This window comes from Mobula hypostoma, chromosome 6 (genome assembly GCF_963921235.1).
Source record: "Mobula hypostoma chromosome 6, sMobHyp1.1, whole genome shotgun sequence".
In the NCBI taxonomy this organism is placed as follows: Eukaryota; Metazoa; Chordata; class Chondrichthyes; order Myliobatiformes; family Myliobatidae; genus Mobula; species Mobula hypostoma.
The window spans coordinates 39,153,851-39,173,172 of NC_086102.1; the positions used below are offsets into that span (position 1 = coordinate 39,153,851).

General features: G+C 41.6%; 1 protein-coding gene and 1 long non-coding RNA gene across 6 annotated transcripts in view; one reads left to right on the forward strand and one right to left on the reverse strand.

The window, feature by feature from the left end:
• LOC134347951 (POU domain, class 2, transcription factor 1-like) overlaps positions 1 to 19,322 on the forward strand; it is a 179,877-nt gene that overhangs the window by 84,031 nt on the left and 76,524 nt on the right. For all 5 annotated transcript variants that reach the window (XM_063050621.1, XM_063050624.1, XM_063050620.1 and 2 more), the window contains one exon: positions 10,159 to 10,215. In XM_063050621.1, the coding sequence (XP_062906691.1) occupies positions 10,159 to 10,215 (57 nt within the window). The remainder of the gene's footprint in view (positions 1 to 10,158; positions 10,216 to 19,322) is intronic.
• LOC134347954 (uncharacterized) lies at positions 1,431 to 18,379 on the reverse strand. The gene is made up of 3 exons (XR_010018307.1): positions 18,318 to 18,379; positions 2,610 to 2,901; positions 1,431 to 1,823 (listed from the first exon to the last, which is right to left on the reverse strand). It is a non-coding gene; the product is annotated as an uncharacterized LOC134347954 (long non-coding RNA).

The following is a 19,322-nucleotide window of genomic DNA, read 5'->3' on the forward strand; positions in this document are numbered from 1 at the left end:
AATGCTTTGAGAGGTTGGTCATGACTAGACTGAACTCCTGCCTCAGCAAGGACCTGGACCCATTGCAACTTGCCTATCGTCACAGTAGGTCAATGGCAAACACAATCTCCATGGCTCTTCACATAGTGTTAGACCACCTAGACAATACAAACACCTGTGTCAGGATGCTGTTCATTGACCATCATTCCCACAATCCTGATTGAAAAGTTACAGAATCTGGGCCTCTGTACCTCCCTCTGCAATTAGATCCTTGACTTCCTAACTGGAAGACCACAATCTGTGCGGATTGGTGAGAGCATCTCCTCCTCTCTGACGATCAACACTGGTGTACTTCAGGGGTGTGTGCTTAGCCCACTGCTCTATTCTCTCTATACCCATGACTGTGTGGCTAGGCATAGTTCAAATACCATCTATAAATTTGCTGATGATACAACCATTGTTGGTAGAATCTCTGATGGTGACGAGAGGGTGTACAGGAGCAAGACATGCCAACTAGTGGAGTGGTGTCGCAGCAACAACCTGGCACTCAATGTCAGTAAGACGAAAGAGCCGATAGTGGACTTCTGAAAGGGTAAGTTGAAGGAGCATATAGCAATCCTCATAGAGGGATCAGAAGTGGAGAGAGTGAGCAGTTTCAAGTTCCTGGGTGTCAGGATCTCTGAGGACCTGACCTGGTCCCAACATATCGATGCAGTTATAAAGAAGGCAAGACAGTGACTGTGTACTTCATTAGGAGTTTGAAAAGATTTGGTATGTTAGCAAAAACACTCAAAAACTTCTGTAGATGTCCTGTGGAGAGAATTTTGACAGGCTGCATCACTGTCTGGTATGGGGGTGGGGTGCTGCTGCAGTGCGTTGTAAATCTAGTCAGCTGCATCTTGGGTACTAGCCTACAAAGTACACAGGACATCTTCAAGGAGCGGTGTCTCAGAAAGGCAGCGCCCATTATTAAAGACCCCCAGCACCCAGGGCATGCCCTTTTCTCACTTACCATCAGGTAGGAGATACAGAAATCTGAAGGCACACACTCAGTGATTCAGGAACAGCTTCTTCCCCTCTGCCGTCCAATTCCTAAATGGACATTGAACCCATGAGCACTACCTCATTTTTAAAATTTACATTATTTCTGTTTTTGCATGATTTTAATCTGTTCAATATACAAATACCATAATTTATTTATTTTCTTGAATATTATGTATTGCATTGAACTGCTGCTGCTAAGTTAACAAATTTCATGACGCATGCTGGTGATAATAAACCTGATTCTGCTTCTGACTCAGCACATCAGGGCCGTGCCCTCTTCTCATTATTACCATTAGGGAAGAGATGCAGGAATCTAAAGATCCACACTCCACAATTAGTTCCCTATTTACATGGAAACTTAGATTTTATTAGCCAATCTTTGTTTTGTATAATTAAGTTAGTTACTCCGTATAGTGAACATATCAGGGAACATACACTCAGACAATGTTTTGTCTAGAATCTTATTTTGTGATAAGTTGAGAATTGGCATGTTAATTATATTCCCTGGCCATTGATTGGACTCTAATTATGAAGAGTCAGCTCTCCCCATTTCATTATTGCTTTCAGTTTTAAATCCATTGTGAATATAAATTGGGTAGCAGGTTATCCTTGGGCGAGGTGTAGCATCTGCTCAGTCCCCCAATCAAGGTCATTAAAGCCATGTGAGCAGCTGGTGCACATTACATCCTGGTTATGCAACCACTGATGCCAGGCAGACAGTCTCTGAAGAGTATTGATGAAGGCTGATGTCACCTGTCATATAAAGACTCTGCCCAGAAGAAGGCGATGGCAAACAACTTCTGCAAAAAAATTTGGACAAGGGCCATGATCACCCACATCATACAACACAGCACATAATTAATGAATTAATATAAAATTTAAAAAGAAACACTGAAAAGTACAGAAAAAATGCTAGAAACACTGCAGGTCAGCCTGCATCTGTGGAAAATGTTAACATTTAAGTTTGAAGACCTCTTTTGTTAGACCTTAATTATATTGATCAATAAAAGAAGCAATAATGAAGTTAATATGACTGAAGAATAGCTGTTGGGGTTATTTGCTTAATGGAAATTTGAAAGGGAGAGAGACCCTTTGTTCGTTTCAAACTCGCCACCATAGGAAATACTTAAAGAAAATAGTACAAAGGTTCATTTATTATGAAGGCATGTATCCATGTACAACTCTGAAATTTGTTTTCTCCAGATAGCCACAAAACAGAAAGAACGTGAAAGTTGCTCAGAGAGAAACATCAACGCCCCCCCATGTCAAAAAAGAATAGCATCCCGATCATCAACACCCTTCCCCCACCCACACACACACACACAAAATGGAACAGGAGCATCAACACATCCAATAAAAACAACCCCTCCCACACAGAAAAGCTAACAAAACACAACAGAACATCAACCCACAAACACCCTCCCCTCGCACAACAAAACAGAAAAAAAACAGGTGATAACAAAACACAATATAAAAACCATAAGACTGAAGAAGTCCAGAATCCATGAACAAAGAACCACGATACCATCCTATGATATCATGGGTATTATCAAGAGAGGAACACCACATGAGGCAGAGAGGCCTACCTGCCTGCACAGTGAGCCACACAGTGATAGGCCGCTCATAGAAACCTCCTCGGCAGTGAACGAAAGGAAGGCAGTCAGCTCTGAGCTCTTGCTTGCCTTTTGCATTCGCCTCGATTTCTCAATCTTCCTCAGTACTTTAACCAGCAAAATGGAGTTGAACATTGTCTCGCACCCCATCTCGGAAGTTTCTTTGTGTCGAGGCTGTCCTAGTATGTGCTCACTTCTGGAATCTTCTCAGAGACAGCAAAGTGCTGGGTCACTCAGATGATCTCCATTCTGTAAATAGCAGGGTCTAACAGTACCAGAAACACATGTAAAGTGAAAAAACAGATGTAAGAGAAGTAGAAATGACATTTTTGTGAGCTATCTTGAAGATGTCGACTGCAGGAGCATTGTATGCTGGCAGTATCTTGACTGGAAGATGTATTGATGTATTTTATGGAAAACACCAAAAGTGTGTGTGTGTGTGGGGGGTGTGGGGAGGGGAACACATGCTGCTAAGATTAGATGAGGTGGCAAAGACATGAATGACCCAGAAAGGCTAAGTGACCTTTTCCTATAATTTCCACAAAAAAAACATGATTGGATATTTACAATATTGGATGCTACACTTTTCATCACCTCCAAAGTGGACAACAGTTCATACAGTTCTTGTGGTCTTTTGATCAATTTTGGTTTTTTTTGTGCCCTATGTGTAACTATAACATTGGAGAAGTGAGAGCAATTTTATATTTAATTGCATTAGCAAAGTGAATATTTTGTGGCATTTTGTCTTAGTTTCCTTTAAAATATGACCCATTAACGTAATGGAGATACTGAACTTTTCATTGTATTTGTTTCAAGAGCTCAAATAATAATAATAGTCATTTTCACCCCAAATTTGTTCAAAGGTACAGGAATTGCAAAGTATTTAAACATTTATTGATATGTTAATTAAATCTGAAGAGACAAATGTAACACTGCTTGCTGCTGTACTCAATGCCATTTTGCTGCTCCATTTGCTACTGTTGTGCTGCCTCCAGGATGTCCTTCATGGCTTCTGTTCCTGGCTCTTTGCTGTTTGACTTGTCATGGGCACCACGATACTGCAGGGGTTAGCACAACACTTTTGAAGCTTGGGGCCGAGAGATCATAAGACCTAGGAGCAGAATTAGGCCATTTGGCCCATTGAGTTTGCTCCCCATTCCATCATGGCTGACTCATGACCCCTTTCAACCCCATTCTTGTGCCCTTTCACCTTAAGCTTTGACACTGACTAATCAAGACTGTATCAACCATCGCTTTAAATATACTCAAATGATGTGGTCTCCACAGCCATCAGTGGCAATGAATTCCACAGATTCACCACCCTCTGGCTAAAGAAATTCCACCTCATTCCTGTTCTAAGTGGACATCCCTCTTTTCTGAGGTTCTGCCTTCTGGTCCTTGACTCACCTGCTATGTGAAGCATCCTCCATGTCCACTTTCCCTAGGTCTTTTGATATTTGATTGGTTTCAAAGAAATCCTTTGATTTTTTTTTTCTCTCTGAATCCCAGTAAGTACAGGCTCAGAGCCATCAAACGCCCCTCATAAGTTAATCTTTTCATTCTTGGTATCTTATCTTGTTAAGAAGTCTCATGTATGGCTCCTTGTCAAAGGCCTTCCGAGTAAACAACATCCATTAACTCTGTCTGTCCTGCCTATTGTTTCCTCAAAGAATTCTAACAGATTTGACAGGCAAGGTTTCTCCTCAAGGAAACCATGCTGACTTTGGCCTGTTTTATTGTGTTATCCGTTACCCTGAAATCTCATCCTTAATAATGGACTGCAACAACATTCCAACCACAGAGGTCAGCCTAACAGGCCTATTAATTTTCTTTTTTCTGCCTCTCTCCCTTCTTAAAGAATGGAGTAGCATTTCCAATTTTCCAGTCCTCCAGAACCATTCCAGAATCTAATGATTCTTGAAAGATCATTACTAATGCCTCCACAATCTTTTTCAGAACTCTTGGTGTAGTCCATCTGGTCCAGGTGACCTATCTACCTTTAGACTTTTCAGCTTTCCAAGCACTATTTCCCAAGTAATAGCAACTACATTCACTTCTGCCCCCTAACACTCTGGCATACTGTTCGTATGTTCCACACTGAAGACCAATGCAATATACTTAGTAAGTTTGTCCGCCATTTCCCTGCTCCACCCCCCTCCCCCACCCTATTACTACCAATCCGGGATCATTTCCCAGTGGTCCGAAATTCAGTCTCACCATTTTTTTTACTCTAAGTATCTGAAAAATCTTTTGGTGTTCTATTTTATTATTGGCTGGGTAACCTTCATATTTCATCTTTTCTCTCTTTAATGCTTTTTTTGGAGCCTTCTGTTTTTAGACGCTTCTCAGTCCTCTAACTTCCCACTAATTTTTGCTATATTATATGCTCTCTCTCTTCATTTTATGCTATCTTTGACTTCCCTTGTCAGCCATGGTTACCTCATCCTCCTTTTAGAATATTTCTTTATCTTTGTGATGTATCTATCCTGAACCTTCCTAATTACCCCAAGAATCTCCAGTCATTGGTGTTCTGCCATCATCTCAGCCAGTATTCCCTTCCAATCACTTTGGCCAACTACTCTCTCATGCTTCTGTAATTCCCTTTACTCCAATGCAATACTGATACTTTATCTCCTCCCTCTCAAACTGCTGGGTGAATTTTATCATATTATGATCACTGTTTCGTAAGAGTTCTTTTATCTTAAGCTCCCAAATCAAATCTGGTTCATTACACAACACTTAATCCAGAATTGCCTTTCCTCTAGTGGGCTCGACCACAATCTGCTCTAAAAAGTCATCTCATTGGCCTATGTCATTTTTTTTCTCTAAGGATTTGATTTCATTTTTTACTAACAGAGCCACCTCACCCCCTCTGCCTATCTGCCTGTGGTTTTGATACAATGTGAATCCTTGGATGTTAAGCTCCCAACCATGATCTTCTTTCTGCCACAACTCAGTGATGCCCACAACGTCATACCTGTCCATCTCTAACTGTGCTATAAAATCTTCTGCCTTGTTCCATATACTGTGTGCATTCAAACATATCTTCAGTCCTTTATTCATCAACCTTTTTGATTTTGCCTCCATAGTGCACTTCAGCTTATCCCGCTGACTGCAATTTTGGCCTTTCATCTGCCTTTCCTGCCTCACTCTCTCACTACACATTGCGTCTACTTGTATGCCAACTGCCCCATCCTCAGCCTAATCACCCTGGTTCCCACCCCCCTGCCAATTTAATCTAGACCCTTCCCAACAGCTGTAGCAAACTTGTACGCATTAGTCCTCCTCAGGTTCAGGTGTAACCTATTACTCTTGTACATGGTTCCCCCCCCCCCACCAGCCTAGAAAAGGTTCCAATTATCTAACGACGTGAAATTCTGCCCCCTGCACCAGTTCCTTAGCCACTTAATTCATCTGTTCTCTTATCGTATTTCTGCCCCGACTAGCACGTGGTACCAGGAGTAATCCATGATGACCCTGCTCTTCAGCCTCTTCCATTAATTTCTGTACTCATTGTGCTGGACTCTTCCCTTTCTATCTATGTCATTGGTAGGAATGTGCACAATGATCTCCGTCTGCTCACCCTCTCTCATGAGAATATTCTGCAGCCGCTCAGCAACATCCTTTGATCTTAGCTTCTCCGAGGCAGCACACCATCTTGTTATTCCTTTCGTAGCCACAGAATCTCCTGCACATCCCTCTCTATTGAATCTCCTATCACTTTCACTGTACCCGATTTTACTCTTCCCTGCTCGGCCTCTGAGCCGGCCACAATGCCACTGGCCTGGCTGCTACTGTTTCACTATCACAGTTGATTGAAGGTAACTGTAGAGGCATGAGAAAGGAGCTGGCCAAAGATTATTGGAATGGGACTCTAGTCTGAAATATATTAGAACAGCAATGGCTGGAGTTTCTGGGACTAATTTGGAAGACGCAGGATTAGTTCAGTCCAAAGACAAAAAAAGCATCCTAAAGGTAGGACGAGGCAACTGTAGCTAACAAGGGAAGTCAAAGACAGCATAAAGGCAAAAGAGAGGGCGTACAAGTTATTGGGAAGCTCTTAAAACCAACAGAGAGAAAAGATGAAATATGAAAGTAAGCTTGCAATAAAGTAAAATAGGATACCAAAACATTTTCCCCCAGATATCTAAGAGTAAAAGAGAGGCAAGAGTGGACAATGGACTACTGGACAGTGATGCTGGAGAGGTTGTAATGAGGAACAAGGATATCGCAAACAAACTGAATAAGTATTCTGTGTCAGTCTTCGCTGTGGTTGACCACCAGTAACTTGCTACAAGTTTGAGGGAATCAGAAGGCCAAAGTGAGTGTAGTTGCAATTACAGAAGGTGCTTGGGAAGCTGAATGGTCTGAAGTTTGATAAGTCACCTAGACCAGAGGGACTCCACCCCAGGGTTCTGAAAGCAGTGGAATTGCTGAATTGTGCAGGCATTAGCAGTGATCCTTCAAGAATCGAAGGATTCTGGAATGGTTCTGGAGGATTGGAATTGTCACCCCACTGTTTAAGAAGAGGGGATGCAAAAGGCAGGAAGTTATTTGGCCAGTGAACTTGACTTCTGTCTTTGGCGAGATATTAAAATCCATTATTGAGGATCATAAGTTTCTAAGTACTTGGAGGCACCTGATAAAATACGCCTGTCAGATCTGTTGGAATTCTTTGAGAAAGTAACAGGATAACTGAAGAGAGTCAGAGGATGTTGTTCAGTTGGATTTTCAGAAGGCCTTTGACAAGGTGTCATACATGAGGTTGTTGGACAACATGGGCACATACCAATTGTATTACAGGAACGATAGTAAATAGACAGGAGATTGGCTGACTGGTAGAAAGCAAGGAGAGGGAATGAAGAGGGCCTCTTCTGGTTGGCTGGCTGTGACAAGTGGTGTTCTGTTGGGTCAGCTTCTTTTCATGTGATACATTAATGAACTGGATAATGGAACTGATGTGTTTGTGGCCAAATTTGTGGATGATGCAAAGGTAGATAGAATAGCAGGTTATGGTAAGGAAGCAGGGAGTGTGTAAGGGGGAGTGTGTAAGGATGTAATACTGAAGATTTATAAGGTGTTGGCCAAGCTGCTTTTGGAGTATTGTAAGGAAATTTGGGCCCCATGCCTGAGGAAGGGTATCCTGGCATTGAAGGGTTAATGTATGAGGAGCATTTGATTGTTCTGGGCCTGTACTTGCTGGAGTTTAGAAAAATGCAGGGGGAGGGGGTGGAATATCATTGAAACCTATCAAATATTGAAAGCCCAGAATAGAGTAAATATGGAAAGGATGTTTTCAATTGTGGAGCGTCTGGGATCAGGGGGCACAGCGTTAATGGAAGGAAGTCAGTTTAAAACAGAAATGAGGAGGAATTTCTTTACCCGAATCTTTGGAATTCATTGCTATACACGGCTGTGGAGACCAAATTATTGGGTGTATTTAATGCAGTGATTGATGTTCTTGATTAGCAAGGGCACCAAAGGTTACAGGAAGAAAGCAGATAAATTGTTTTATCTGTTTACCAGTTGTTTACAATATATATTAAATGCAGCATCTCCAAGTTTGCGGATGACACGAAGCTGGGCGGCAGTGTCAGCTGTGAGGAGGATGCTAAGAGGATGCAGGGTGGCTTGGATAGGTTAGGTGAGTGGGCAAATTCATGGCAGATGCAATTTAATGTGGATAAATGTGAGGTTATCCACTTTGGTGGCAAAAACAGGAAAACAGATTAATATCTGAATGGTGGCCGATTAGGAAAAGGGGAGGTGCGACGAGACCTGGGTGTCATTATACACCCAGTATAATTATAGTCCTGACGAAGGGTCTCGGCCTGAAATGTTGACTGCATCTCTTCCTAGAGATGCTGCCTGGCCTGCTGCGTTCACCAGCAACTTTTATGTGTGTTGCTTGAAATTCCAGCATCTGCAGAATTCCTGTTGTTTGTCATTATACACCAGTCATTGAAAGTGGGCATGCAGGTACAGCAGGCAGTGAAAAAGGCCAATGGTGTGCTGGCATTCATAACAAGAGGATTCGAGTACAGGAGCAGGGAGGTATTACTGCAGTTGTCCAAGGCCTTGGTGAGACCACACGTGGAGTATTGTGTGCAGATTTGGTCCCCTGACCTGAGGAAAGACATTCTTGCCACAGAGCAATTACAAAGAAGGTGCACCAGATTGATTCCTGGGATGGCAGGACTTTCATATGATGAAAGACTGGATCAACTAGGCTTATACTTGCTGGAATTTAGAAGATTGAGGGGGGGATCTGATTGAAACGTATAAAATTCTAAAGGGATTGGACAGGCTAGATGCAGGAAGATTGTTCCCGATGTTGGGGAAGTCCAGAACGTGGGGTCACAGTTTGAGGATAAAGGGGAAGCCTTTTAGGACTGAGATTAGGAAAAACTTCTTCACACACAGAGTGGTGAATCTGTGGAATTCTCTGCCACAGGAAATAGTTGAGGCCAGTTCATTGGTTATATTTAAGAGGGAGTTAGATATGGCCCTTGTGGCTAAAGGGGTCAGGGGGTATGGAGAGAAGGCAGGTACAGGGTTCTGAGTTGGATGATCAGCCATGATCATACTGAATGGTGGTGCAGGCTCGAAGGTCCAAATGGCCTACTCCTGCACCTATTTTCTATGCTTTTATGTTTCCTTTTTTAAATGGGATTGAGAAGGAAAATAAAATCAGTGGTGATGGAATGGCAGAGCAGACTTGATGGACTGAATGGCCTAATCCTGCTCCTATGTCTTGTGTATTATCTCTGATCCTCCTTTCCATCCTGCTAGTAGCTTCAGCGATTCTATTAAACTGGAAATGATCAGCAGGACAGGCAGCATTTGTGGCAATGAAAGAGAGTTAATGGTTTAAGTCAATGGTTTTGGATCAGAATTTAGCTGCTTTTCTCCACTGTTCACAGAGTATGTCTAATATTTTTTTGTCCCATTTTGGATTTTCAACATTGGTATGCTTTTCACTATTTCCAAGCTGCTGTTATGATCATTTGATTGTCAGTCTGCTTGGTGAGGAGAAAGTCTCTTGTTTGATAGTTTAATTAAAAGTCAGTTGTAATTAGGGCACTTTGGAACTGTTGACACAGAGGTAAGCTGTACAAACTGGTTGCATTATTGTCTGCACTCAGTAGGCACTGCACTTCCCAGCAACAACTCTATACTGGATTCTCTTGAGTTTGTGTCAAGACACATCTGTGGGAAGGATTACTATAAAGAGGATAATGGGTTAAAGTAACAGATGGAAATGGGGAAATTTTCAATGAAATTTGGCAAGGGAAAGTAAAATATGGCACTGTCTACAAATGATTGTTTGGAGTCTGATAAGGAAAGATAGCAAGGATGGTGAGAACTAATTTGTGCTAGATAAACTCATTTGTGTTTGACAAACTTAACAGACATAGATGCAATATATTTGAATACTAAGCTTACTTAAATCACGTTTTTTTTCGCAAGTTGCAATTCTAATTAGGTCACACAATAAACATTTTTTACTCTGATATTGCAGGTGCAACTTCCTGGAACAACTTTGCAACCAACTCCTTCACAAACATTAAATTTACAGGTAGGCAACTTTTATTATGGACCTCTTTCTGTCCTTAAATAGATTCAATGAACATTGGAGATATTATGGGTGTGTCTGGTGCAGAATTAGCCGATTCATTGATTGGAAAGGGATTGTCTTGTTTGCTACTGGTTGTGATTGCTGGGCAGCTTTCTGTTTTGTGAGGTTAGCCATGTCCAACAAGATTTTACCAAAGTACAGAAGGCAGCCTAAGTCTCACAGATGGCAATATGACACTTACAGACTTCAATTCTCCGTGCAGCGAGTGGAATTGCACATGTGCACCTGAAAAAGGTGGGGAAACCCTAAAACAAACCATTTATTACTTAGCAGGATTCGATTGGCCTTGCCATAATCAGGTGGTTTGAAAGCATTAACACTGAGATAACAGCACTCTTGGATCATGGTAAAAGATTGACATGACCGGCAAAACCATCCTTTATACAATCAGAAACCAAACTCTTTCTACCAGCTCAAAATTTGAGATCTCAAACAGCTTTAGTGGGTTAAAATGAATGAAGAAAATGCTAGTTCATCGAGTTGGAACAAGTTTTTCTTTAAGTGAAGTTGGAAATTAAGGTTGGATAGGATGAATAAAGAAGTAGATAACTTAACATTTATGAGTTTTTTATTTGCTGATTCCTTTTATTTGATAAGTGAGCACATTGAATGAAGAAGGCATCAGTAAGATTTATTATTACTGACTTATTTTGCGACAGCAGTACATGCAAAGATAAAAATAATACTGTGGTATGACTCTTCAGTTACATGCACAACCAATGCCGTGTGGGTACTCTAGGGCTTTTCTGGTGTCCTGGACGATAAGGCTGTAAGGTGTTTTTGGTGGGATTTGTTCATCCAATTGCTTGAGAGTTAGAGAGGAAAGTTAATAGATTTTTTATTTTGGTCTATCAATCAGCTAATTCCGAAGAGGCCTAGTGGCCTCCTTTGCTTTGAGCACTATTTGGTTCTAATTACTGATGTCCCCACTCTGTGGGCATGGAGCCGTAGCCAAGATGATGACATCATGGATGATTAATTTCTACAGAGTGGGATGCGAGAGGTCAATGATGGTTATACCTCAATGGTTATAGGGGGTTCTACAGTTAGTGGAGTAGAACTGAGGAAAAGAACAAAGGTAGAACAGGAGTAAAGTTGATACATAGTGAATGATCAATTTTGTTATGGGGTTTCAGCTCTGAAACTATAAATGACCAAGGCCATGTGAAAGGTGTCCCAGGCTGTACTAGAAGCATGGGAAGAAATTACAGAAGCTTTGGTTATTATTTTTCAGCCAACCCTAGCTACAGGAATGTTTCAACAATTTCTAATCTTGTACAGTTGTTCACCATGTGGAACGGATCAACTGTGTTGGTTTAAATGCAGTGACAGGCATATTATTCAAATCTTTTCTAAGCAATTATCTAAAACTCAGTTTAGAAAGTCCCAGATGAATGAGAGCCAGTCAAATAGACTTCTGAAGGGACATTCATGTTTGAGGCAACAGGATGGTTTTATGATGTAGACAACATTGATTTTTGCAAGGTTTTTATATCAAAAAGTAAAGATAGATGGAGTCTAAGGAAGGCTGGTCCATTGGATCCAAAACTGACTGTGGATGTAGAAACTAATAAGTGACGGTGATAATTTTTGTCACTGGAAGGCTGTTCCATTGGGGTTTCATAAGCACAGTATTCATTAGCATCTCCCTTTTTGTGCATATTTTGGCCTTGAATAGCGAGAGGATGGTAGGATGTTCACAAAGGTTAGAAAAAGATCAGCTGTGGGTTGACTTTGAGGTAGAAAAGTTTGGCTTTTCCCAGGAAGACATTCATTTTCTGGGCATTAGGTTGAAAAGTGGCAAGTGGATTTTATTTCAGAGAAGTACATAATGTGTTGTATTTAAGGTGGTCAGAAAAAATTAGTGAATGTAAAATAAATTGGAAGGTCTTGAGAAGTGTGGGGAAACGAAAAGACCTTGGAGTGGATGTTCGCAAATCCTTAAAAGAAGTAATACGGCTCGGCAGAGTGCTTTTTAAAATATAATTTAACAAAAAACATACACAGGATGCTTTCAATTATTAGCCTTAAACGGTAAGAATGGAATTATGCATAGTGCTGATTAAGTTGACATTCAAGTGCAGTTCTAGGCATTATAAAAAAGACATAATGATAATGGAGATGGTACAGAAGATATTCCATGACTAGAATATTTTAGCTACGAGGAAAGATGGGACTTTATTTGAGAAGTGAAGAAAGGAGACATCTGAAATAGATTGAATTGAGGAGCAAGAATAAATAGGAGGGACTTGCTCTCTTAGCTGAGGAGCCAAAAACTTGGATTAGTTGGGAAGGGTTGAAGGCATATATATTAAAAGGAAATGGTAGAAAATGCAAGAAAATAGGCTCAGGAGTAGCCCAACAAGCTCTTGAAGCCTGCCCTGGCATTCAGTATGATCATTGCTGATCTATGTTAGCCTCAGCTCTTCTGTGCCATTTCTCCACATATCTTAATTCCATGATTTATTGAATATCTACTCTGCTCTGCTCTAAATACATACAATGATCCATCTTCTGTCATCCACTGGGACAAAGAATTCCAGGGAATCTCAACTTCTGTGACAAGGATTTTTTACTACTTCACTTTTAAATGACTGGTCCCTTAATTATGTAACTATATTTTCTTGCTTGACTCTCCCGCTTGTCATAATATTTCAACATCTACACTGTCAATTCCCCTTGGGATCTTATTTGTTTGAATTCTTCAAAATCCAAGGAATTTGACTGGAATTACTTAAGTCTCTTGGTGTGAGAACTGCCTTGTCCCAGGAACAAGTTAGTGCATCTCCTTTCTACAGCTTCCAATGTTACTATCTCTTTTTATTATTATCTTTTTATGGAGCAAAAATTCACACTACATTCCAGCTGTAGCCTCAGCAGCACAACTGCAACAACCAACCCATCCCTCCATCCTCATTTTAAACTACAACCTCTTTCAAATGAAGGCCAATACCGTAAATTCCGGTGTATGAGCCAAGAATTTTGCCCTAAATTTTGGTCCTAAAATTAGGGAGTCGGCTTATACAGAGGGTGCCAACTTTAGGAAAATGAATACACGGAAGATAGGTCGTATTTATTGGCTGTTTTACAAAAGAAAATACATACGCTTATGAAATCTACACAAAAGATCTACAAAACACATTTTGTTTCTCAATTTACTTGTACACACTATTGTCGTCAAACGTTCAGAGGTTGAAACTCTCACACTCTTCATTATCGGACTCTCCGAAAATCGCGTCCCATTCTTCGGCAGTCACCATATCATCGTAAAGATTGTCACTTTCTGCTTTGACTGTCATTTGCAGCTTTACTGGCTGCCAAATCTCCATCGTCTTCTTCCCAAAGCAAATGATCTTCAGTGCCATCCAAAGCATTGCTGATGCTGCACTTCTTGAAGATCTTCACAATGCACTTGGCCTTCATTTTCTCGCACGATTGCACTACCCACTCGCAAACTGTAGCTAGAGATGTGGCCCTCATATTTCCTGCTGGTGTGAATGACTGATTTCCAGACATCATCCATTCGTTCCACTGTCGACGGATGAATTCTTTGAATGGTTTGTTTAAACTCACATCTAGTGGCTGGAGCACGGACATCAAACCACTGGGTATGACTGCAATGTCCGTATTTTCAGTTTTCAATGCTTCTTTGTCTCACCTGACAAGTGCGCTTTGAACATGTCCCAGACAAGTAGTGACTTTTCCTTCCTGAAACCTTCGGGACATTGACGCCGCACCTCTTTAACCCACTTCGAGCAACCTGCTTCGTCCATCCAGCCGCGTTGTTGAACGTAAACAACAACATCCCGTGGGTATTTTTCTTTCTTTGGGAATATTTTTCTCTTAAAAATCACCATCGGTGGTAGTTTGGTCCCATCAGCCATACACGGTAACACGACAGTAAAATGTTGCTTCTCGTGTCCAGTTGTTTTGACAAGGACTGCTTTCTCCCCCTTCTGATTGACAGTGCGGTTGGTTGCCAGCAAAATCAAAGTACATTGGCGTCCCATCCATGTTACCAATCAGTGAGTGCGGGTAAGAATGTGCCTTTTGATGCTTGATTACAGACGATTAGAAGGCTGCAATCTTATTCTCAGGGTTGCTCGGCAATTTCTGAGCAATCTTTGTTTTTTGTCTCAACACAAGATCACATCTATTCGTAAATTGGGTGCACCAACTTCGCGTAGCTTTGAAATTTTTGCTGACCTCACGGTGTTTTTCGGCCCATTTCAATGCTTGAACTCAAATCATTTCTCTGCTACCAGTGTATCCAGACAATCGCTGGTGATTCATCCACTCTAAAACTTTTTCTTCCAGTTGGCAACTGGCATGTTTTCCCACAGTATGCACATTTTGTTTTTGGCATTTCCCTCAGCTTCCCTCTGCCCTTCTCCACTCTCTCACTTGTTTCTCATTTACACAAAACTTCTTAGCAGCTGCAGAATTATTCGTTCCTTTAGCAAAATCAACAGCCTTCAGCTTGAAGCCAGCATCATATCGCATTCGTTTTAATCTTTTGTACATGGTGGTCGTAAGCTCAATACTGAGTACACGTACTGATCCCGCCACCACGTGTTATGTTTTAATGAGATTACGATGGGCGCTAAATGGTTTCACGGTGGTTACATTTCAGAGGATTCTTTACCATTGAGAACCTAATCCAAAACTTCCCTCCCTGATTTATTTATTAAGAATTCGCTTATAACGCTCTGCAGTGTGTAGGCCTATTTTCTTAGCAGGTACTGGTTCACAAAATTTCCAGGTTCTGGATCCGGCAAAGCTCCGGCATGTGAGATCTTGTGATCTTTTCTGGTTAAATCAAAAACTTCTACAAAAGGGGTCGGCTTATGCAAAGGTAACATGAAAAAGTCACTTTTTTAACCTTGAAAGTGGGAGGGTTGGCTTATACACAGGAGTTTACGGTATACCATTTCAATTGCTTGTTCAACCTGCCTACAATCTTTTTGTGATTTGTATACTAGAACACCTAGATCCCTCTGTACTTCACTCACTTGCAGTCTTGTGGAGGGAAAAGTGGAGGATGAGGAAAAACATTTTCACAGTGGTAGGGGTCTGGAATTTGTTTTCCAAGAACAGTGAATGTATAAATGCTAGCTGCGTTTTAAATGTGTCAATGTGGGAGAGCTGTGACCTGCAGGATTATATATCAGGATGAGGAGTTTAGGTTTTGTGACTTTTGATAGCAAGTTATTGATGAGCTAATGGGATCCTGGATAATGTAGATTTTCTTTGGTTCTACATGAAGTTGCATTCTTCTTTGAGGCAAAAACTCAGTTCATACCAAATCTGTGTGGGCTTGTCCAGGTAGTGTTGCCAAAGGAATACTTCTGTGAGTGTCTAAACCAAGGTTTGGATGTAATTGACGATGCTATCCATTTGGGATTGGGATTAATTTATTTTTGCCACATACACTATTATTTTTGCATGCTGAAAAGTGTGTCCTGCATATTATTCATATGGATCGAATCATTACAGAGTACATTGAGATAGAACAAAATAAGACAATAACAATTAAGAATAAAGTGTAACAGCTGCAAAGAAAGTGCAGAGCAAGTAAACAATAAGCTACAAGATCATAATGAAGTAGATTGTGAGGACAAAAGTCCATTTTATAGTAGGGAATCATTTTGATAGTCCTACTACAATGGGGTAGATGTTTTCCTTTGGCATGGTGATACATACTTTCACGCTTTTAACTACCCTATCGAAGAAGGTAGAGAGAGAATGTCTGGAGTGGGTGGGGTCTGATTATGCTGGCTGCTTTACTGAGGCAGCAAGATGTATGTGCAGTGTCCATAGAAGAGAGGCTAATTTCTGTCATGTGCTGAGCCGTGTACACAGCTCTGCAGCTTCTGGTGGTCATGGGCAAAGTAGTTGCCATACTAAACTGTTATGCATCAAAATAGGATGCTTCCTATGGTGCATTAGTAAGAATCAGCTGGGACATATTAAATTTCTTTAGCCTCTCGAGGAAATGGAGGCATTGGTGAACTTCCTCAGTCATGATGTGCATGTGGTTGGATCAGGAGAGGCTCTTGGTGATGTTTACTCCTTGGAGCTTAAAGTGCTGAAACTCAACACAGTTGATGTAGACAGAAAAGTATGCATCTCCCTCTCCCCTCACTTCTTGAGGTTAATGACCACCTTTCTGTGAGAGGAAGATTGTAGTCATGACACTCTACCAGTTAGCTCTCTGGCTTCCTCCTGTGTTCTGATACCGTGGTGTCATTTGTAAACTTGGAGATGGAGCTAGAGCAAAATCTGGCTGCACAGTTATGAGTGTACGGGGCTGCGTTCCAGACCTTCTGGAGCACCAGTGTTTAGAATAATTGTGGCAGAGGCGTCGTTACCTATTCTTATTGTTGAGCAGGAAATCAAGCGAAACATTTACAGTGCAATATGTTGAGTTCCATGTCTTGGAGTTTGGAGATGAATTTAGTTAGAATTATACATAGTATTGAAACTGCAGCTGTAGTCAATAAACAGTAGTCTAGTGCAGGTGGCTTTACAATGCAGTTGCTTCAGAGATGAGTGTAGGGCTAGGGACATAGCATCCACCATGGCCTTATTTAGTCAGTAGGTGAATTGCAGTGGGTATAGGTTTTCTGAAGGCTGGAATTCATTTGTTTCTTAAAGCAGATGGTCTTCTCAAAGCAGACGAGAACCACAGATTGAAACAGTGAGAGGTTAAAAATGTCTACAAAATCCAGACATTCCACCTCTCCCGAACTTCCGGGAGTCTCCCGCAAATTAATAGTGGCTCCCTGATGCCCGCAAATTATATGCAATATCACGGAAATCAATTTTTTTGAAAGCGAGCGAGAGAAAAGCAAGAGAGAGCGCGAGAGAGAGAAAGCAAGCGAGAGCGAAGGCAAGCGAGAGAGAAAGCAAGCGAGAGTGCTTGAGAGCGCGCAAGGGACCACGAGAGAGAGCGAGCGAGAGCGCGCCATGGCAGAGTGTTCCAAAAAATATATATAAACGTACGTCACCCCAGACTACACTAAAGTGTACCCCTGTCTAATAGGGTCAAAATAATGACAGTGTTGCTCGCTGCACTGTTTGCAACGGTGACTTTTCTATTGCCCATGGTGGGATAAGACTGTAAAAGACATGTTGAGGTGAGTTTAACAGGTGTCATTCGTTCGTTAGCATAGCTAACGTTATTTAAACTAGCTGGCCAGCTACTAAGCAGCTACTCTATTGCAGACATCTCACCTCTCCCGGAAGTCTCCCACAAGTTGATGGTGCTACCTCCCTGAAATGAGTTTTTGCAGGGTGGGATGTCTGAAAATCCCACCAGCTGATCTGCATTGGATATAAGGTCACGGCCAGTAATGCTTTCCGTGGGTTCAGTCTTTGGAAGACTAACCTTGCGTCCTCAATGGTGACTGTGGGTTCAAGTGGCTTGGAAGCTGATATACCCATTCTCTTCTGTGTAAATCATGCAATGAATACGTTAAGCTCGTCAGGGAGGGATGCGCTGTTGTTAGCAATGTTGCCCAACTTCATTTTGTAGGCTGTTAGAGCATGTAGGCCCTGCCACAACCGATGGCTGATTTAGGACTCGATCTTGGATTAGTATGATCTCATGGCATTAAAATTAGGGTCACTGGATTTTAATGCTGCAGACCTAGGCTTCAGTAGGGAGTGAACCTGGTTCATCCACGTGAAACCCTGGTTTCCTTGAGCTGCGCAAGTCCAGGGAATACACACTCCGGTCCCACCAAATCCATGAGATTGGGACATCTCTCACACTCAAATAAGAGAAAATCTGCAGATGCTGAAAACCCAAGCAACGCACACCCCACTTTGTGTGAATGCTCTGTAATTTGCTACTTTGTTACAACTCGGCACACTGCATATGGTTAAGGAATTATATTTATGAATATTAACTAAGGGTTAGTAAAGAAAAGAAAAAAAAACCAAAAAGAGCCTATTATAATTAAATAGTCAAATGTGCACAGGTTGGAGCTCAACTCGTCCAAAAGTCATATTCACTGATCCCCAGCAGACTCCCTCACCTTGCTCCATTGAATCACGGTCCCCACTGGTCGAATCTTACAACTGGTTCTCTCCAGCGTCTTCTCTCTTCATCTCCTGCCGAGCCAAGACCCCAGCTTCCACCAATGCCAGGCACACAAAAAACACCCTCACCTGATTGGCTGGCTCACATTCCGAAGCACCTGTTATCTCTAAGCATAACCCAAACACTGAAAGACTATTACGTTAGCAGTGAGACCTTTACCGAGACATTAGACATGGTTACTGGTCTGGGAACACTTGGAGTGTCCTCTTTGGTGCACAGTTCCCAACATTCTTACTCAGACCCTGGGTACAATGTCTAGGAGAGTCTCAATAATTCCCCAATCCACACGTATGTCTGGTTAGCAGTTTTTAAAAAATTTAAAGATTAGCTTTATTTATCATGTACGTGGAAACATACAGTGAAATGTGTCATTTGTCTAACAGCCACACAGTCCAAGGAGGCAGCCTGCAAGTGTCACCCTGCCTTTAGAGCCAACATAACATGTCCACAACTTACTAACATTAAGCTCTGCATCTTTGGAGTACGCAAGGAAACCAGAGCACCCAGAGGAAACACGCAGTCATGGGGAGAACGTACAAACTTCATATGGACAGTGGCAGAATTGAACCCTATTCACTGGTGCTGTAAAGTGTTACGCTAGCCACTATGTTACCATGCCACTCTTAAAGGAAAGAAGATCCTTGTTTGTATATCAGCTGAGTGCTTAAACTCCTTAAGAGTAATGGTGACCTGTTTTGTACATGGCTTTTTAAAATCTTATTTGCTAAAGATTCCTCATTACAATACTAACATAGCCACCTGTTTGAAAAATTGGACGGAGCCAACTTTAATAAGTATCTAGACATTGCTGGGGAGATTCTGCTAGAATGTGACTGAATTGCATGCCACCTCATCCTGATGTGTTTTGTGGCATCACAGGATTGATTGTTGCAGAAAGACTATCAAGAATATGATGCATGCTGTGTATCATTAATCTGAA